Below are 21651 nucleotides of genomic sequence, written 5' to 3'. Positions count from 1 at the left end.
AGGTTCTGTATGAGGTACTGAATCACTTCTATGGCATTTTTTTTATATGCAAATTGACAGTTTTAGCTTGGAAGAAGAAAAGATACAAAAGATGAATAAATAGCAGCACTTCAAACAAATCCATGCTCTGCTCTTCATTGCTGTATGTAGACCTCTGACTTGCTAATGCTGCTGCTCTTACTTTGTGTAGATTGGCCCAGGGATATCACAATTTAGCATCTGCCATTTCTTATACATGAGGCAGTGTAGGAAGAACTCTTCAAAAATAACTAAGGATGGAGAATAACAGAGATGACGTGCACACAGATATTTTTAGCTAAAGGAACTCGATTGAGAAGTTTAGGTCTGTAAAGATAACAGAGTTCTTCAACTGTTCCCATCTGTCTCGTCCCTGTCCCATGTCAGCAGGGGGAAGTAGTAACTAAGACCTTCTGCAGCTTAGATACAAAGTGCTCTCATTGGATTACTTCTGCCTGCCTTCCTTTCTTTCCCTCCTTAACATTAGTGAGAAGTTTTATTTATACTCTGCTACGAGCTAGTGTATCTACTATGGAAAAGTACTGACAACTTCTTTGCCAGTGACACATCCAAGCAAACCTGCTTCCTTTTACAACATTTTGGTTAATTTGGAGGAAAATACTGCAGGTGCTGCTCAGATTTCTTCTGCCTTCGAGATATCTTTCTGGTTTCAATTAGCCCGACTGCTGTAACAGCAGTTTTCTAAAAATTGCAGTGCCGGTGTCTTGGAGGCACACAGCAAGCGGGACACCTCTGGTTCCCCACCCGCTGCAGGGCTGCGTCTCCAGCCCCGAGCCTGCCCCGAGCTGAGCTCGCTTAGCCCCACCCTCCAAGCAGTCAGCCTTTATTTATATGAAGTCTGTGGTCCAACTGGCTTCAGATGGTGTGCGTATGTGCGTGTGCCTGCCTCGGAGTGTGTGAGACAAGCTGGGATCATGAGCCAGGCTCCAAGCAAGTGGTTTTAATCAGCAGCCCATTAGAGGGGAATGGAAAACTTCTAACGGGATAAGAGCTGAGTAAGTAAGCGTAGCTTTGAACTCACAATCTGGACGAAACAAATGCAAGAGAAAATCTTTGTAGTCTGTCAGTTTTTAGATAACTGATCGCTTTTAGAGTGAGGTCTGTGCATACTGACAGGAAAGAGGCAATTTAAAGGGACCGGACTGAAAGGAACTATAAAAACAAAGTGGGAATTGAGAATGCGAGAGAGAAAAAACAGCAAACGATTGTTCAAGAGGTTGGTACACTCTCTTACTCTTTTTGGCTGTGGACAGAGCATGTTAAGCTTTAACCTCTTGCATTCTTAGATGCTATCTGGCTGAGCAGTTCCTGCTGCGAGGCTGGGGCTGCGGATCCCCTCTGCCCACCTGCCTGCCACCAGGTCTGTCCTCCCGGCTCGTGGAGGTCGGCACGGCTCCAGGCAGAGCACCCCATGCCCCATGGCATGCTGCTTCTCACTTCTGTTCTTTCCCACAGGTTGTTCCCACAGCCCCATGGGAGGGCAGTTCACAGGACCCTGCTCTTCTGGACGCGGTGACTTCTTGCCAGGCAGCAGGAAAGCACTCAGCAGCGGGAATGGGGAAAGCCCTCCGTAGCTTTGGATAAAGCTCGCTTTGGCATTTTTACCCTGTCAGGACATGGCTACTGCATTTGCAATGTGGCCAAGAGCGGAGTGAGGACAGCACATTGGCCATGGTTTGTGGGCACGGCCCCAGGTGCCGCAGGCTTTGTCGCCCTCGCCCCTTCCTTCTGGCCCTGGTGGTGGCCGTCTGCCTGTTCTGCCAGACCCTGACTCCCCTCGTGACCAACAGCTTCCTTTCAGCGGTTGTTAACGGGATCTCCCCGAACAAACAGAGTAAAACACGGCAAGGAAGATACAAGGAGGTCGCAGCCAGCGACACACGCTGCTTCTTCCCCATCAGTGATTCACACACATTGAAAAAGGTAAGTCAGCTGGCGGAGAGTGCTGAGCAATAATTAACATAGTGAGGGATGAGGGGTCTGACAGGATCATCCGAGTCCAGCTAAAATTAACCTGAGCTTGGAAGTCTGAGCTCTGTGTACAAACAAATGTGTGATATGACAGCGACATATGTGCAAGCACATCTCCATTACCAGCTCCTCGGTGTGATGTTGCTATCATGATCCTGAGTCTTTGACTGAAGCACAGCATTACTTTGTGGCTCCAGGGAGATTCCAGTTTGCTGCACAGGCCATACTTTATTTTGGCCTTAGGAATCAGGTCAGAGGCTTTCTAGCATGCGCACATAAATCACAAGGCAGTGGGATTTCATGAAAGGGACTGCAGCTACTAGCCGCAAAGCAGCAGTTGCCTCATGTTAAAGTAATGTGCCAGTCAGTTTTGAACTTGACTGAAATTATGCTGGAAAGCTACATTTAACTGATTTTTTTTTTTTTTTAAAGCGCTTGTCACATTTTCAAATCACACTATTTACTTTGGAATCATCCCACAAATTCTCCTCTGTCCTTAGGTTACCTGGCCTCATGTTTAACTTGCACAGAGTTCCTAGGATGGGTATTAAACCTAACAAATTCAGATGCTGTTATTTTAGTTGGAAAATGTGGTTTGTTAAATGTTCCAGACCAAGGCAGTTATTTTTACTCTGGAATCTGTGATCAGCATTAGCACAAACATTTCAGGTTTTCTTCAGTCCTACAGAGCATTGCTAATCGTGCAGCAGAGACCTCCTTGTAACATTATCATTAACGCTGGCATTTCATGTACAACTGTATCAGGACTATACACATAAATCTGTGACATCCCAGATTATAGACAGCTTCCGTATAAAGAAGTTAAAGTTTCTAAGAATACAGAAAGATTGAGAAGGCTGATAGGGTTCACAGTCTGAAAGGTCAGCAATATTCATTTTAGGAGAGCATCTTCTGCAACAATGAAAAGCAGATTTATGAAATAACTTTGGCATGTACTCTTTAAGTCTTAAAAAATTGATTTTTTTTCATGTAAAGGTCAAAGGGATTTTTCTTTTGACTAGCAGAAATCTACTCTCTATTACATCTGTCATAATTTCATGTTAATGACCCTTTAGTACTCTAGTTGTCAAGATGCATATTTATTCAGTGTGACATGAAGTACAAAAACTTAGAGGAAAGTAAGCGCATACGATAGCGTGAGTTTCATCATAATGCCACTTTTGACACAGTCCATTCCTCTTCACTTGTATCATGGCAAAGAGAATTTCTAGACTCTGTAAGAACAGGTAGATAAATGACAAAACTTTGCTTCTGTGTTTTTTTGGCTGAAACTATCTGTAATGCCTATTTTCCAATTGGTCTGAAGGGAAATGCAGATTGACTTGAATTAGGTTTGCTGGCTGTTTGAAGTGAGAAGAAAGCTTATGTTCATGCAGCGCGCTGTGCTTACTGCCCTCCAGCATGCCTGGTTGGATGTCACTCTCACACACATGCTGAACCTGGAGGACAGATTTAAACGCGTATGTTAGCCCTTGTAGGTATGTTTTCCAAGCCTGTGCTACACTAAAACATTCCTCTTCACATTCCGAAGACCACCCATAGCTGGCTCCCTGTTTGTCTTGAAAGTTTCCTCTAGAGCATTATGAACAAAATGCCTTGCACATGTTGGGATGTTACTCTGAGCGGCTCACTGTTTTCAGAGAGTACTCCATTGGTTGTGTGGGCTGAATAATCATCTCAGGGAACAGAAAAGACAAACATCTCCAAAAATCTCTTCCACTTTGTTTTGACAGTGTGTCCTTGAACTGTGTATTTTTGCCAACTGCTTATTCAAATAGCCAAAATGTTATCTTGCTTGATTTTACTGGATACCCAGCCCACGTTTAGGAACAGATGTAATGGTTGAAGCTTCTCAGTGTTTAATTTTACAGTCATGTGGCCACCCGCAGTAGCTAGCTAGGAACAAGTTTTCATTACAGCCCTGGCTTAAATCTTCATCTTTGAATCAGAAGAAATACTCTAAAATATAGTCTAAAAATTATTCACATTTTTAGTTAACGAGTCACGTTTGTATTCTCGTTCTGTGACTAGCCCAAAGTTGCTCATTGAAAAGAATCTTTTGTACATTTATACAACTTAAAGGAAATGCTGAAACATGTTTTATGAAACAGATTTTCATTAAAAAGAAGTTCTAAGGAAAAGAAGACCCTGGTGAAGATAATATTGCTTAGGTAATGTGCAGTGCTTCTGGATTTTGAGCCATAGCATCTTATGTCACACTGCGGAATCTCCTCTGACTGGGGAGAAGCAGGTTTAATTCCTGCTTCCTTCAGAGAAGCAGTCGGTATTGTATAGAGGCTGATGTGAGAGTTTGGTGATGATTGTTATTGCCTGTGCAAAATCCCTTCCAAAGTTTGATAATATCTCCCTTTAGGGTACACACTGCACAACTGTTTCAAAAAGGGGAAAGGAAAAAGAAAAAGCTGGCACCTTTTATGAGCCACTGCAGGAAGATGAAGAAAACTGCAGCTTTGCAGATTTTCAACTGAAAATTGCCAATTTGGTCTGTAAATATGTTCTTAACTACATGCAAGATACTGTGGAATAGAGCCATTACCATTAGGTACATAGTGCAAGCCTTTTTTAAATTGCAAAAATGTAGATTTCATTCACAGTCTGGAAAACCTGAAAGAGCTGATGTACTTCTGTTAAATATCACACATTACAGGATTTTTAAAAGCTGCTAGAGAGCTGATCTCATAGCCTTGTTTTCTCATGAACAAAGATCAACATCGACTAATATAAAATTAAATGCTAATATCTGTAGCATGAGAAACAGAATTATTGTTGTGACCCTTAAGCAGTAAAGGTATGACAGGAAGCCAGCACATCCAGCTTCAAGCCGTCCTTAGGTTCAGCCAGTGGCTCTTACCTCCTACATCAGGACATATTTACCAGTGATGAGGAGAACTGATGCTGGAGCATCTAAACTGCTATCAGCAAAAAAAAAGAGCCAAAAAAAGCCTAGAGTATAGGTTTGTGTGATGCAGTACTATATCAGAAATACCTCTGGTAGCAAACAGATGTAAAATTCATTACACTGAAGTGTTCTAGCTCTGCTTCTCAGCTACTTCTGAGAAGATCTAATTAGCTGGTCACAGCTGCGTTTCCACTCTCTGAATTAAATCAGCCTAGGCCAACTTAAATGTCTCTGCGCAGCAGCATGTTTTGCCTAGTTAGACATAGCACCTCTGCTATTACAAGAGGCAGTGAAACAGCATTGCTCATGTCCTAGGCACATTTTCAGCACGCTAGTTCTCTAAACACAGCCAGCATATAAAAGAGAGTTAAAATTTTAAGATGGGTCTTGGAGATTATTTCACGGATACTCACATCATTGCATCACGTTTCCTGGCTGTTTAGGGCCACCTAAGGAAAAAAGTAAACAAATGAGAAGCAGCTGATTAAATGAGAATTTAATGAGTAGATAAGGCTGGCTTCTCAACCAGTGAAAGATAAGAAGCAGATTGAAAAAAAGCTGTCTCTACATTTCTGTTAGGGTATAATTTGTGAGTGAGTGTTATGAAAGCTAATACGACTGTATTTCTGAGGTACTTTGTTAAGGAGTGGGGAATACAAATAATAAGATCTATAGGAAGATTCTGTTAAGCATCTTACCCAGGTTATCAGGCTAGATATCTAAAGGTACAATCAGGAGTGAAGAACAGATGAATTGTTACCATAACTTTGGACATCCAGAGTGGAATATTCTTCTTTCCTTGAGTGATACTCTACCTAGTCAGAGCTGAGAGTCCAGATCTTCTAGTTAATGTAAATAAAGGCATAATTCCATAGGCCTTAATGCAAGCATTTGAAAACAAATCTGATGAATTTCATTCTCTAAAGGCATTAGATTTTCTTTTTCTATTGTTATTCTGTATGGAATATACTTCAGTCAGTGTGATTATTAAGGAAGGGGACAGGGGAGTGATGTTGTGGAACAAAGCACAGGGAAAGAAGGCATTGGTTGGGGCAAGTGAGGGAAGTGGAGTAAGGAACTGCAGCTGTGAATTACAAGCATCCTTGGAGGGCAGATTGTGCATGGAAGAACTTGCATTGGGGAGGAGAAAAGGAAGCGGGTACAGAAATGGTGAGAAAAGAAAGCAAAGCTGGTAGGAACTTTTGAAATGTAAATGTGAAAAAGAAGTTAAGCTAGGTAATAAAATGAGTAGGGGTGATTTCTGCTGTTATGCAGAAGTCGAGTGTCTTGAGAGTTCTTGATAGAAAATATTACATTATACATAATAAGGTTTTACATATTTTAGAAATAAATTTTATCTTTAAAAGGACATCCATTTTTTAGAATGCAGTAAGTGAAAAAGAACCGTTTCAAGAAGAAACTTTCAAAAAGATCTCTTTATAAAAGATAAAATGAAGTGGAAAACTTTGCTAGTATGAACCTCAGCTGACAGAAAGCAATTGAGAGATGGTAGTAGTGTATCAGCAAGTGGTTTCCTTGGAGTGATACCACATTGCACACTAAGAAAGCAGAACATTTTTCCCTCCCTTTTCAGTGTAAAATTGCAAGAGGCACTGAGGAAATGGCTATTTTTTTACTGTGCAAACAGCTAGAGATATTTTGGTGATAAAGGGCAAAGCTATTGTGGTAGCAGTCAGGAAGGAGGGGCAGGGTGGAGACTTTACAGGAAGAGAACTTTGAGAAAGATGCATCAGCAGCAAGTGGTGGGAGCGAAATAGAGGGAATCTCGCTTATGTGCTTCACTGGAGTCCTGTCCTTAAACTCATCTGTTTTGCTGTGTTGGTAAGATATGGCTCATCATTTGTTCCCAGCACAAAACAGTTGGTGCCACAGTCTGCAGGCAATTATAAGCAAAGACATTCTTAAAAATGAGTTCCGTGCTGTGATGACTGTGCAAATAACTGTAGTTTTAATCCTGGATTTCTGAAGTCATCAGACACCAGCCATCATAGTGCCAATGATTTAGTTGCTTGTTCTGTATTTTCTCAGCAAACAATTGGAAGGAGAATAACATTCCAACCATTTTATTCTACAACCCAGTCCTTTCTTATTAGGAAATCTAACAGAATAATAAAGGCAACACATGCAAGTGTCCTCCAAGCAGGAAATTAACTTCTTTGAGAATTCCTGATAAAGGGGCTATGTACACTTCAAATACAACAGTAGTATGAACGAGCTTACTATTTCTATAAGCTTTCATGCAAGCATGAAAAGGAATTTAAAAGTCACATTTGGAATTAATAAAGATCTGCACAGTTTTGTAAATGAACCACTTAGGGCATTAGAACCACATGCTAAGTTACTATCATTCTTATTAATGTTAGCTAATATTAGCATGATTGTGCCTCTGGAGTACTACTCATGGAAATTTATGGAAATGTAGTTGTGCCAGGCAGTATTTAGCTAGCAAAGGCACCTTCACTGCTAAGTAGAAATTTGGGCTCTACCTTTAAACATATACTAATAATGCTGGTGTTTCTTATGGAAGATTGGTTCTCTTTCATATTATTTCTTCTATAGTCGCTTTTTGTGTTAAGGGCCTTCAGTCTGCATAGTTGCTTATGTATATTTTTGGAGAATCACTGAATCATAGAGTGGTTTGGGTTGGAAGGGATCTTTAAGATCATCTAGTTAAAGCACACCTGCTGTAGGGTAGGGACACCTCCCACTGGACAGGGTTGCTCAAAGCCCCATCCAGCCTGGCCTTGAATGCTTCCAGGGAGGGGACAGTCCCTGTAGAAAGCAGTAGGGTAAAAGTAAATTGAAGTCAAAATGTTTGAAGCTGTTGGACAAGGCCGTCCTTGCTGTTGGACAGCAGTGGCAATCTTGTTGTAAGAAAAGCTGCCTGTCACTGACACAGGGACTAACACCATCAGAACTGGGTAGCTGAGATGTTTCACAGTTTTTAACTTTTTTTCCTGAGAGAAGCTCAGGCGAACATGAGTTGAACCTTTATTTTAGGAAGAAGAATTTTGTTTCTGCAGTTGAAATGATGGTCAATTAAATTATATGATAAGATTTCAGACTGTATATTTGCTTCCTTGCCAGGCAGAGAAAATGCATCAATATTTATGGAATTACGCAACCTTTTTGGAATCTGAAAAAAATGCCAAGAAACTGCTTTTCTCCCCTCAATTTAAAATATCTTTGCTATTTTCTTCTTGGCCAAAACAACAGTAATTACATATTGTAGTACTCAATTACTGACCAAATTCTGGATTTTTAGAACAAACCAGAAATTCTGTAAAATACAGGAACGATTCAAAGACTAATAAAACTTATTCTGTCTTTTTACATTTGTAACCTAGAAGTGGATAAACTTGTTTAAAGGAACATGTCAAAACATTTTCTCTTCAACACAGAACTTCATAGTGATGTGAAACTTGCAGGTAGACAAAACTAGCAAGTACAGCTCAGATAGTAGATGTCTGTTTTCAGTCCAAGAAGGATAGTTAGGTAATTCTTGAACATTTCGTTATGTAAATTTAGCTGTTGATCTAGTTTGTTAAGACCTCAGAGGAATCTGCATTTATATAGACAGGTTTTTGTAAAAAAACAACAAAAAAACAACAAAAAAACCCAATCATAATAAACTCTATGGAGTTCAGTTTGCTTTTTTTTTTTTTCTTAAGTTATTCTGTAAACTGGAAACAAAATTAAAACATTCATTTTCATGCATTTTTATATGCTCCAGAGAGTCTATCATGTTTCCTTAGACGAGTTGCTAAGACTGTGGGTCATCTGTGTAACAGCCAATTGCACTAAAATGAGGTCAGTCACTTAGCTAAGGACAGTGGTTTGCAAGCTGTTGTAACAGCAGGTATATCATGTCAAAGCAGACGTACATCTTATCCTGTATCATATGGCAAATCTCATCTTTGCTGTAAAGCGTCATTAATTTCAGTGAAGACAGCCACATTTTTCTCTTGGTAAGGTGAAGAGCATAGAAATTCATCACCAATCCCTTTCACACAGGTGTACCAACTCTGTTGTAAACTGAAATGATAACAAATAGTTTGAAATTTCAAACTGAAGAAGAGGAAGTAAAATGGTTTGAGTATTAAAGCATTTGTCATTTAACACCTGAATATTCAAAATGTTATCAAACATTTTTTTTCTAAGCCTGTTGCACATAAAAGTTATGAATTAAAAAAAAAATTAAAAATAATCAGGACCATAAAATGTCAAAATATGGGAATAACTTATTTTCCTCTTTTGCACTTCGCCTATGTTATACAAACCCTCTGCCCAGATTGCATTTTTATGACTGAGAAACATCTTATAAAAACCAGCAGTCTCCTTAGGTGCAGAAACATGACTGTTGTTGCTATAGTATTGGAAATGTAACTAGATCAGCATGGCTAGCGGTGTAAGATAGTTTATGTACAGCTTTGGAAAAAAATACGAAATCATCTGCTACAAGCGTGAAGTTGGCCAAAATGTTTTAAATTCTGTGTCTCCAATGAGGAGCTGAAAAACAAAGAAAACCTTCCCTACACTGCACTATCTTGGGAAAAAAATAGAAAGAACACAGTGAATCTTTTAACCTGGACTGCAAATAGCTCTGAAAGCAAAGGAGAGGGCAGAGGAAATAAATTTGGCAACGCTATGCATGGATCTCAAGCAAGCACCGTAAAAGGCAGAGAGCTACTTCATTTTGTTTAGCAGTGGTAGGTTAGGCATCAGGTGATGATTTTAACTTTAGGGCTCCAAGTTGTCTCAGTATCCCAAAGATCCCATCATCTCTTTTGGAGAGCCGGCAGCTAGAAGTGGTGAAACTCTTGGCCAATGTCTGAGGCATAGGAGGGCTTGTCCCCAGCTAGGCCTTCCCCCTCCTCCCAGGCCTGTGTCAGGCAGATTCAGACACCCATGGCCTGAGGCTCTGACTGGCCTGTCCCTTCCCGTAGGACAAGTGAGAGTGACACAACGAGGCTGCCATGGGCTCACAGGGCCTCCATGCATCATTTGTCCTCCCCCAGCCTCATGGTTGGGAAAGCAGAGAGGGGGTCTTCAGTGCTGGAAAGCAGAGGAACACTAAGGAAGGATTTGCATCTGCTAAACAAGAGGAAAGAAAACATTTCAGTGAGAGGGGGAGGAGCTGCTCATACAGCGTCACACAGCACGGAGGCCTGGCACCACAGGTGTGGTCTGCGAGGCAGCAGCCATGCTGGCACAGAGCCTGGGGACTGTTGCTTGCGGGGGAGAATAAAATTGTCATGGGGTGCTCACAGTAAAAGCTATTACCATTTGTTTTAAGCAGATATGTTTTCATAGCAGCTTTTATTAGCTGCATGAAAAAAAATGTGCTAACAGAGAGTGAAGGGGGATGCACATAGAGTACAATAAAGCCTGAGATGGGATTCATTCCAGAAAGCAGACAGTCTCAGCTGCATGGGGAGGGATGTCAGTGGGGCAAGCTGCAAACGCAAGCCAGAAGCCAGACACAAATGTGTCTTGGTTTGCATCTCCTTAGTGCTCTACGTGTGTCCTTAGTTCACCCTGCAGTGCTGGCCATTGCAGCAAACGTGGGATGGAAAAGTGAATTTGTTTGCAAAATTAAGCTGGAGGTGTCTTTCTTCATTGATTTTCTTCCATGTTGCAAGTGAAATGGAAAGTGGGAAACATCTGGTCACACAGCATGTGATGTTATGCAGCAGTAATGCTGTGGAGAAGGCAACGGGGGAGTGGTGCCGGGTGGGGGTGGGGAGGCAGGGACAAGGGCTGGGTTTAGGAACAGGGAGGGAGAGAGGAGGAAGTGGAGGGGAACTGCTGCCAGCAGCTTCTGGAGTTACCCGAGGGACAGAAAGGAGAGAAAAGGAGAGGAATAATGGGTGAAGGAGTACATGAGAAAGAAGTGGAGCATGTCAAGGTGGGGAAACTGCACCGTGCTAGGTGCAGGACTAACACATTTTAAAAATACTGCAAGGACAGGAGAGGACATTTGACAGGGTTACGTAACATAATTCCTGTGACTTCAGCATGTGCTATTTGTGCTTCCTCTGATTAGCATGTGATCATCATTTATTTGAGTATCTCAATGACTGAGTAGTTTGGGGTTGCACATTTAGCAATTATTATGTACAAGACTTAGATAGCATTGTATCTAGCTGTATTTCAGGATCCTCTAATCAATTACACCAATCTTTTCCACAGTGGATGTCGGCTCTGGAACACAAACAGATTAGAGGCATTAAGGCTCAGGACTCTAAAATAGTTTGTAGCTCTCTCTGCCATGGAGAAGCTTTAACTGAAGCCAGGCATAACTTAAAACTGCATCCTGTAGCTCGTGGGTGTCCAACCTTTTGGCTTGCCTGGGCCACACTGGGTGAAGAGGAATTGTCTTGGGCTGCATGTACAAAGATTGCTCCAAAATAATGCCTCCTAATTATTTCAATGAAAACTATAATTGATACAGAGAACACAATAACAATATTTAATAGAGCAAATGCTCAAACATGCTTTTTCAACGTTGTTACCACCATTTGTTATGCATTTTCACCAGCAATGAACAGGAGGCATCATGCTATACTCATAAAAATCATCACCAGCGGAGAGGACCCACTGTTTCCGTTGTCACTGCTGAAATGCACCACACACCCCTCACTGTGTGTACATCCACTGTTTGGTCTCCATGAAGGTTCAGCAAGCATTGATGAATGTCAATGGGTACCATTTTTTCCACATGGAAGAATTCAGTGACATACCTTTGCTTCATATGCTCTTCCATGTCAGGCACCATTGTGTCAGATTGCCCCTCTGCTGTCATCTGTCACATGGCAACAACATGTAATGGTAGGAAGGTTCATCCTCTATGCCATACCATCAACATCTATCTCTGATGTTGTGAGCCAACATTGTAGAACAGGTGCATTACTTTCCAAGCAGCCCTCATAAAATATATTATATAGTTAATGTATATAAGTAACAACACATATTTCAGTTTTTAATGTTTTTATTAAAGTATATAAAAGAGAGATCAATTAAATTATAAAACTAGTGGGATATGTGACTGTTTTTGTGAAAGTACTGCATCAGGCTGGTTCTGTGGCAGTAGTTGCAGCTTTTAGTGAGCTCTTAAGGTGTTCATTAGAGATTTCTGATAAAATTTTACTCTTCATGGAATCATAGAATGGCTTGGGTTGGAAGGGATCTCAAGGATCTTTAAATTCCAACCCTTCTGCCACAGGCAGAGTTGCCAACCACTACATTAAGTACTAGATTGCCCAGGGTCCCATCCAACCTGGCCTTAAACAACTCCAGAGATGGAACATCCTCAACCTCTCTAGGTAACCTGTCCCTGCATCTTACCACTATCTCAGTAAAAAATTTCCTTCTGAAATCAAATCTAAATCTCCCCTCCTGTAATTTTAAACCCTTCCCCCTTGTCCTATCACTATCTTTTACTACCCTTTTAAAAAAAGTTGATTTCCCTCACGATTATAAACTCCCTTTAAATATTCAAACATCCCAATGAGGTCTCCCTGCAGCACTATCTTTTCCAGGATGAACAAGCCCAGTTCCTTTTGCCTAATTTCATAGAAGAGGTGCTCCAACTCTTTAACACAACCTTCCTCTGCACCCTCTTCTAAAGCATCACATCATTACATCGTTGGGAGCCCCAGACTCCGTACTCCAGCTGCAGCCTCACAAGGGCAGAGTAGAGTGGAACAGTCAATTCCCTTGCCCTGCTGGCCACTCTCTTCTGATGGAATCCAGGATGTCATTCTGGACTGCAAGCCTACAGTGCTGGCTCATGTTAAGTTTTTCATCAACCAGGACCCCTAAGTCCTTCTCAGCAGGGCTATTCTCAAGGACTTTTTCTCTCAGTTTGTATACATGTCTGGGATTACCTTGACCTAAGTGCAAAACCTTCCTGTACTGCATCCTTGAAAATAATTGTTCACAAATGTATGTACTGCCAAAAAGCACTGACATGAATAAAGATTGTGTGAAATTTCTCTCTGGTAAGAGTAGGCTTATGAAACTTTGGTAAAGAGATATGATCAATTTTTTAATTGCAACTCTGTACATTCAATTTGAATATTCATGAATAATTATGTTCAATGAAAATGGACTTGCAAATAAATAAAAAATTGATGATTTTTTTATTGCAGTCTTGAAAACTGTCTTCAAATTCCCTTATCAAAATGGAAAGCACAGCTGCATATTTTTTGCTGTTCAGAGGACTGTGCTTAGCCAATGTATCAAATCCATAAACTTATTTGCCATAATTTGAGTTAGTGCTGCACTGTGTGCTGTTCCCTGATTTCAGCTCAGGTGGGGTTAGCAGCACACTGATGTTCATTCGGTGCTGAGTGACAGTTGTATTTCTGGCCTAAGGGGTAGAGGTGCTGCCATGATGGCATTGGGCCCGAGACAGCTGCAGTGTGAGCTGGGCCGGGCTGCGTGCAGCCTGTGGGCTGCCAGTTAGACGTCCCTGCTAGCTGGTGAACATACTGCTGAGTGACTTTAACACTACATCTCAGGCACATAAACAACAGGACACTTTTCGAATGCTTTTGTTTATATTAAAACATCTGTCTCTTTTTTCAGTGTGGTCTTCTGTGCAAAAATGGTGGTGCCTTGTTTGTGTAACATTTCCTACGTTCAGAGATAAGCTTACTAAAATTAGAATTCATGGAATAACTTTGTTTTTGGAGGAGATACTTTTGACTACTTCTTGGTTAAAATTCATGAACTTGTCAAGAGCTAACAACATCCTGAATTAAATCTCTTAAATGTTGGCATGTTTCAATCCCAAAGACAAATACTTTTCACAAAAGAAAATCTCATCTCTTAATGGTGTTTTTACTGCAAAAGAATAACTAGACTACTATATATATTAGTGACCTATCTCCCACAAGGAGCATCCTTTTTTTATGCCTTATGTAAGGCAGAAGTCCCTTATTATACCAGAAATACTTCCCAGATTGTCACTGTAATTTGCTACTGTATTTTTGTGTAAAACAACAGCTATGTATTATGCTCCTGAAAGATGCTGTCTTAGAACCACTGTCTTTGCTTTGTTTGCTGTAGATTGAAGACACTGTTCTCCAGTACTTTGGAAGCCGTACGAGAAGAGCAATTCTGTACGCACCTCCTGCCCACAGCAAAACTGAGCATCAGCTCTATCAACGCATCCTGGCAAAGCATGGATATTCAGTCACGGTCCTTGAAAACAGGAGATTGGTGGAAGACCTGAGACATGAGGGCCCTTATCACAGTAAGAATAACTTGACTTAGTTAATGAGATCATTGCTAAATGTTAGCTATTGTTCCAACATTTTTCCACAGAGGTAAAGCTTATATACTATTGGTGTGATTAAGGCCAAATTCTAACCCTTTACAGCTACGCAGATAATTTTCACAATTTGATGATTCTTCCATTAGAAACTACTTCTATAAAAAAAAATGCAACAGTGATTCATCGTAGTCTTGGGAGCCAGGTTAGGTCATTTCAGTTCCTGATGAGTTCTCATACTGACTCCACCAATAACTAAGTGTGTTTCACTAGAGGATTTTATGATATGTAACAAATATCTGCACCATTTCCCTCTTTCTCATTTTCTCTCTTAAACGAAAGTTGCATGCATGAAGGTATGATTTTTCCTGAGGAAATATCCTTGAGGTCCCTTCCAACCCTGGCCATTCTGTGATTGTGTGTGTGACTTATTTCCTGCAGCAGCACCCCTTTAATTAGAGAATCAAGCTGTGTTTCTCTTGCTGTCTGCTTCTTCCTGTTTCCACCAGGACGACTCATCCCTGAAGCAGAGTTATAAAAATGCATGGTTACTCCTGGTCCTGTGAAATTGGTGCTTTACACTGCTTCTGCATATTCTAGCAAATTTTGTAGTGAAACTGTTGGAAAGTGTGGTAAAACCAGAAGTATTCACTTTTAAAATGTTCACAGTTCGGACACGCAGTTCTAAACAGTGTCAGTATGAGGAAGACACTATTTTTTTTGAAGGTGTGAAGTGAAATGGGTAGAGCAAAGCTTGTCAACAAATCTTAAAATAGAAACTGTTATTGTGATGCAGTTAGTCAATCTTCTCTTGAAAAGTAAGTCCAGGGAAGTAGATTAAAAGCCAACCAAAATATACCATCTTGTCAATGAAAAGAATGCATTTTCCCAGTAATTTGTACAGACAAATGCTGTATTGGTGTAATTAGATTAGTACTCCGCAGCGCTGTATATCCTTTAACCTTTCCTTGAGTTCCTCAGTTATTTTTTCTCTCTTAAAAAATTGAAAACAGAAAGATAGAGAAAGATGCTAAATCTTGTATGACTCCAGATAGCAACTGGAGAATAGGTACTTTCTTACTCACAGAAAACCCTTCTCCAAAAAGCCTTTTGAGCTCGACTTCCATTCTCATATTGGAACTGGCTGCCCAGGGAAGTGGTGCAGTCACCGTCCCTCGAGGTACTCAAGAAAAGGGCAGATGTGGCACTGAGGTACAAGATTGGTAGGGATGGGTCAATGGTTGGACTAGATGATCTTAGTGGTCTTTTTCAACCTTAATATATCTATAATTCTGTAACAGTTTTGTAATATACGCAGTAAGCTTGTTAAAAAACATGACGCACAAGTTCATTTTGAACTTGTAGTAGAAGCTGAAGGAAATTGCTGTTAGTTATTTCTTAGTTCCTGTGGAAATTTGATCTGTTGTTAAAAGGCTGCTGAAGAAGCTTCATGTCTTGCACAAAGACCTATAGTTTTGTGATGTGGAGTTATATTGTGCCTGATAGAAGAGCTTTGGTCACAAGTTATATATGCTGGCTGTGGTTAAGTGATCTTGGACACTTTAGAGATACGAAGTCAAACTGTGATCTCAACTTGGTATTCTGGAAGTCAATTTTGGAATGGGAAGGCATTGAAAAACACACACAGGCTGCTATTCTGTTAGTAGTAAAATAGAATCATAGAATTATACAAGTTGGAAGGGACCCATAAGGATCATGGAGTCCAACCTCTAAAATAATGTAGTTGGTTGTTTCTCATGCCAAAGAGAGTGGCATTTGTATCATTCAGATCTGTAGTAAATTTCTGGGGCTATCAGAAAGCTCAGTTTTGCTTTGTGCTTTAGCTGATCTGAATAGTTTAATAGATGAAAAACATAATTATTCAGCATGTTTGAGGCTGCTCAAGATTCTACCATAAATTTCAACTGTCTCCAAGAAACTTTCTTGAAAATGAGATACATATACATTTCTTGGCAGGCTGCATTGGGTACCAATAAATTGTCTGTGCCTTGCTCTCTTTTACTGCAATCACTTTTCATAGTCACCTTTCATCTACTTCTTGCCTTGTGTACTTTCCATCTTAGAGTGACAAGACAGAGTGTGCTTACAGTCTTTTCTAGTGTCAGACTGCAAAGACAAGGCAGCATCTCTGGGGACCATTTGTATTTCACCATCTGTGTGAAATATTTTGGTTTCAAATGGCTGAAGAACTGGGCATGCCAAGTTCAGTTAGGCCTTGGAAAAAAATCACTGTACTAGATTTTGCTACAGTGATCAAATCAGGTTCAGGTTCTTCAGTATAGGTTTTTACCCTCCAAACACCACCTCTGCAGAAATGAACTTGATTGTGGACATTTATGTTTTACAGTCTGTCTAGTACCGATAGTTCCAGCAGTGATTTTCCAGTAGTCAAAAAACAGACAAAAACAATTTTAATTCTTTTCCAAAAAACGCTTTGCAGCTCCCAGAATTTAGATGCATTGAAAAAAAGTATTTTTTTCGGATTAAGGTAAAGAGTAAGACGTCACTAATTCCATTTCATGACAACAGAAGCTTGCCGTTAAGTTTTCCATTTGTTATGTAAGTGCTTAGCTTTAAAGTCACATTTTAAAAGCAAAAGTAAGTAAAAGAACTTGTCTGCATACCAAAACAATGATCTTTATTTAGAACAAAACAAGTTCAGCTTGAAGTTATTTTTCTTTGCCAGCAAATGATGGGTTTTACTGTTCTGGATGGGAGAGTGCTTTATAGACCACATTTTGGAGAAGGATATTTTGAGCTATGTTTTGTCATAACATTTTTCTAATAGGAGCACTATAATTGATTTAAAGTGCATTCCTTGGAGCCTGTATTAAAAAGATAAAGGTAATGGACTGAGAATCAAGGATCATGAAGGCTGTGAAAAAAATCTGTTAAATGTCATTCCTTTTTATTTGGTATTATGTAGCAGCTCTTGTCTGGTGCCTTTATTTTTGTGCACTTTCAGTGCGGTCTGTCTTACCCATCTATCTTTGAATGTTCAGTTTAATTTCAAAAGGAATTTTTGTTTAGAATGGCAGTGAGCCAAGAGTCTAGCAGAAGTCATATATGGAAAAAAAATTCACCACAAAACATTCCTAACTATTTTGCGCTGGCCCATTATGAGTTTTGGGACCAGTTCGGCTCCTGTTTTGAAACCCAGTGTGACAGCTCTGCACACTGATCTGCCATAGAGATGCCACGCACCTGGGCTGCAGCATTGTTTTGAATTCCTTACTGCCAGGGATAAATGCTACAGGAATATTTTTCTTCAGTGGGAATATCTTTCTTCAGTGGAAATTTTTTGTTTCTCTCAAAACAACCAAAATATTTTGAGGTTTGGTAACTGGAGGGTAGTTGCTGAAAAGAAAAAGCATATTTTTGTTTGTTTTTACAGGCAAAAAGACTAGTTTATGGCTTTCTTATGAAAAATTTATACAGATGCTTTCTGTAGTAAAATACAGATTATTCAAACACCTAATTTTTCACTGAAAAATAGTTTTTTTGTCAGTAAATTCTTACACAGCTTTGCTTAATGAGAAAGAAGCTATGCTTTCTTCATTCCTTTCCAATTAAACCCATATGGAGGGAAAAGTCCATGGGCAGATAATAGCTGTGCCTCCTCTGAGCTGCTTTGAGTCTTCTTTTAGTGGCAGGCCTAAATGAGCCAATTTTGCTGTAAGGCTTAATGTGCCTCTGTGCTGCTGGGATGGAGATAGGCAGGCACTGCTGTTTTAATAGGCAATAATGTGATAGTAAAGTTTTGCAGAGCTCAGACTGTCATCTTGGGTATGCAACCACTATTGAGCTAGATCCATTTTGACATGGTGAGTGTGAACCACTGAGGATAAGGAAAAGACTGAGGTTCTCAGTGCCTTCTTTAAGTTTGTCTTTAAAAGTCAGACCAGTTATCCTCGGGGTGCTCTACCCCATGACCTGGAAGTCTCGGATGGGGAGCAGAATAAATTTCCCATTATTAAAATGGAAACAGAGACTACTACTTCGTCTGGGCTGCCAAAAGTCTATGGGGCTGGACGGGATCCACTTGAGGGTGCTGAGGAAGCTGGTGGGGGTGATAGCCAAGCCACTTTCCATCATCAGTGTTCCTGGTCAACCAGAGAGGTCCCAAAGGATTGGAGGCTTGTCAGTGTGACTGTCATCTACAAGAAGGTTTGCAGAGAGGATCTGGGGAACAGATCATCTTGAGGGAGATCACATGGCATGTGCAAGACAACCAGGGGATCAAGCCTCCTTCTATGATTGAGTGACCTGCTGGGTGGATGAGGGGAAGGCTGTTGATGTGATCTACCTAGACTTCAGCAAAGCCTTTGTCTCCTGCAGTATTCTGGAGAAACTGGCAGCCTGCGGCTTGGACAGGTACACTCTTTACTGAAAGAACTGTCTGGATGGCTGGGCCCAGAGAGTGGTGGTGAATGGAGTCAAATCCAGATGGGGATCGGTCACGAACGGTGTTTCCCAGGGGATGGAATTGGGGCCTGTCCTATTCAGTATCTTTATTGATGACCTGGATGAGGGCATTGAGTGCACCCTCAGTAAGTTTGCAAATTGGCAGGAAGTGTCAATCTGCCTGGGGGTAGGAAAGCCCTGTGAGGGGTCTGGACAGCCTGGATCACTGGGCCAAGGCTAATGGGACGGCGACAAGACCAAGGGACAGGTCCTGCATTTTGGCCACAACAATCCCAGGCAACACTACAGACTTAGGGCAGAGCGACTGGAAGACTGTGCAGAGGAACCAGATCTGGGGGTATTGGTCAATGTTTGGCTGAATATGAGCCAGCAGTGTACCCAGCTGTCCCAAGAAGGCCAATGGCATCCTGGCTTGTATCAGAAATAATATTGTCAGCAGGAGCAGGGGAGTGATCATCTCTCTGTTCTCAGCTCTGGTGAGGCTGCAGCTCAAGTACTGTGTTCAGTTTTGGGCCCCTCACTACAAGAAAGACATCAACACCCTGGAGCGTGTCTAGAGAAGTTCAACAAAGCTGATGAGGAGTCTGGAGCACAAGTCTTGTGAGAAGTGGCTAAAGGAACTGGGATTACTTAGTCTGGAGAAGGGGAGGCCCAGGGGTGACCTCATCGCTCTCTACAACTACCTGAAGGGGGCTTGTGGTGAGGTGGGACTTGGGCTTTTCTCCCATGAAACTAGCGATAGGATGAGAGGGAATGGCCTCAAGTTGAACCAGGGGAGATTCAGGTTGGACATTAGTGGTCAGGCACTGGAATGGGCTGCCCAGGGATATGATGGAGTCACTGTCCCTGGAGGTGTTCAAGAAACATTTGGATGTTGTACTGAGGGACATGGTTTAGTGGGAAATGTTGGTGATGGATGGATGGTTGGACTGTATGATCTTGGAGGTCTTTTCCAACCTTGGTCATTCTGTGATTCTATTTGCAGCACCTGTGATAACTCCTTAACAATACAGGCAGTTCAAATGAGATTGGATAACCACTGATTATAAAGATACCAAGTTGTCTAGGCCATCTATAAATGACACACTTGTGGGGTTTTTTTTTTTTTTTGCCATTTAGGCAGAATATCTTAATGCTTAATGTCTTGCTTCTTCCTGAAATATGACAATACAGGCATAAACTCTGGGACAGGTTCTGCATTTAACATAGCCTTGGGGGAGTTTGAAACTGGTGTCACACAGCCTCATAGAATTTAGGATCAAAAGAAGGATTAAGAAAGTCCCACATATCTTGGCTTTCTCCTGAGGGTTTACTTTCCTTCCCTCAACCCAGAACAGAGCTGTTTTGCATTGTCAGAGGTAAGTGGGATGAACTGTCTTGCTTCAGACATCCTTCAGACATCCTTAGGTCCTCCCTAAGAAAGAAAGGCAAATGCTAGAGAACCTTCAAAATATCTTCCAGAGTCTTCTGCCTTCTTCCTTGTCCTTTCAGCCTAAGAAACTCATCTCTGGGGCCGCAGCAGATTGAGAGGGCTTGTGAGTCCTGATGATTCTGTGATGGCTTGCTAATATTTTCATAGTGTTTTTCCCTAAGAAAAGTTAATTTCAGACATTTGAGGCACCAGAATGCATTTCTGCCTTCCAAAAATAATGTTCTGTAATTGCTGTCAGCTTTCTAAGTTTTCCTTGAATTGCATACTTTTCTCACATTACATCTAAGAAATAAACTGGAAGAAAGAATTAAATGAACTACTTATATCTTTCTTTTTGAAACTGCCAGCATTTCTGCCCTTTGCTCCATATGCCTGATTCATTTGGCAATGGTGACTCTCCCTTAATAATCGTTTGCTTCTTTTCTCAGTTCTTCACCTTTACTAACAATTATGCAAAGCTCAGAAAGTTGAAGGCTCTAAAAAACATGTGCAGCTGTACACTACAAATCTGACCAGACAGTTTGAAATTAATTCTGCAGTTACATGGAAAATTCTGTTGTTACAGCTAGCCTTCGGAGCTGGAAAGTTTCTACACAGCCTTAATGTTAGTTGGTTAGTTTGGCCATAGAAGAAAGCAACTGTGCAGCTGGCAAACTGAATGCTCTGTAATGTCGTATGCTCCCTGCTATCCTACCATTAGAATGGTAATTCTAATACTTTGGTGGAAGTTTGTGCACTGGCAGTGGATAACTTTAAAAAAGAATCATAAACCATTTCCATTCTATTGATTTTACATTATTTCCTATTTTTAGAGTACTGTGGTGAACGATTTAAACTTTACTCTGACTTCTAGAAAGATTGTCACAGCACATATATTGATTTGGTTTTGAGGTTTTTTGTTGCTGGTTTTTTTGTTTGTTTGTTTGATTTATTTTTATTTATTTATTTATTTGTGATGTATTGTTCCATAGAACAACCCATTCTAGCTTTGGTCAATACTTGCCTCCTGGCTTAATAAATCTTGATATTTTTTTCAACTGAAATCAATACCATGATATTTCATGTCATATTCATTTGCCTGAAATTGTTCAGTGGAAATCATATACTGTAAGTAAGTATCTTTAAATTTAAATATATTGCAAAGAATATTAGATCTGAAGTTATTTCCCCTTTCTTAACTTTATCAGTATGATTGCATTGAACTCTCTTCAGTTTTCTGCCATTTTAACAGCATGCTGTAATTCATACAGCTTGGCTGTGTAGAGTAATCTTAAGTTCCAGCAGCTGACTTTGAGATGATCTGAATTTTTGCAGCTGTGGGAGCAGTACTTGGGTGGAGCTGCTTAGGAAGAGATGAGTGAGGCAACAGACCAGAGTGAGCAAATCCAAGGGAATCTCGGCTCTTCTCTCCATGCGATAGGCTCTGAAGATCTGTGTGGCATTTAAGGTGGCATCCCATACCATTACTTAGATATTTCAGCAAGGAGAGTATAATCCCTCATTGCTAAAGCATCCTGAATA

At 40.7% G+C, this 21651-nt stretch overlaps 1 protein-coding gene across 5 annotated transcripts in view; it reads left to right on the top strand.

The window, feature by feature from the left end:
- The first annotated feature begins 852 nt into the window (after positions 1 to 852).
- CPED1 (cadherin like and PC-esterase domain containing 1) overlaps positions 853 to 21651 on the top strand; it is a 142841-nt gene continuing 122042 nt past the window's right edge. The window contains exons 1-3 of one of the 5 annotated variants that reach the window (XM_010706403.4): positions 853 to 1034; positions 1495 to 1962; positions 14048 to 14234. In XM_010706403.4, the coding sequence (XP_010704705.1) occupies positions 1711 to 1962; positions 14048 to 14234 (439 nt within the window). In that variant the 5' untranslated portion in view covers positions 853 to 1034; positions 1495 to 1710. Of the gene's footprint in view, positions 1035 to 1056; positions 1256 to 1279; positions 1400 to 1494; positions 1963 to 14047; positions 14235 to 21651 lie in introns of those variants that run through there. The other 4 variants (XM_019612395.3, XM_010706395.4, XM_019612394.3 and 1 more) reach the window with 4 other exon arrangements.

This window comes from Meleagris gallopavo, chromosome 1 (assembly GCF_905368555.1).
Source record: "Meleagris gallopavo chromosome 1, MGAL_WU_HG_1.1, whole genome shotgun sequence".
NCBI classification, from domain to species: Eukaryota; Metazoa; Chordata; class Aves; order Galliformes; family Phasianidae; genus Meleagris; species Meleagris gallopavo.
The sequence above is the reverse complement of the archived record's forward strand: the minus strand, read 5'-3'. Positions and strand labels throughout refer to the sequence as shown.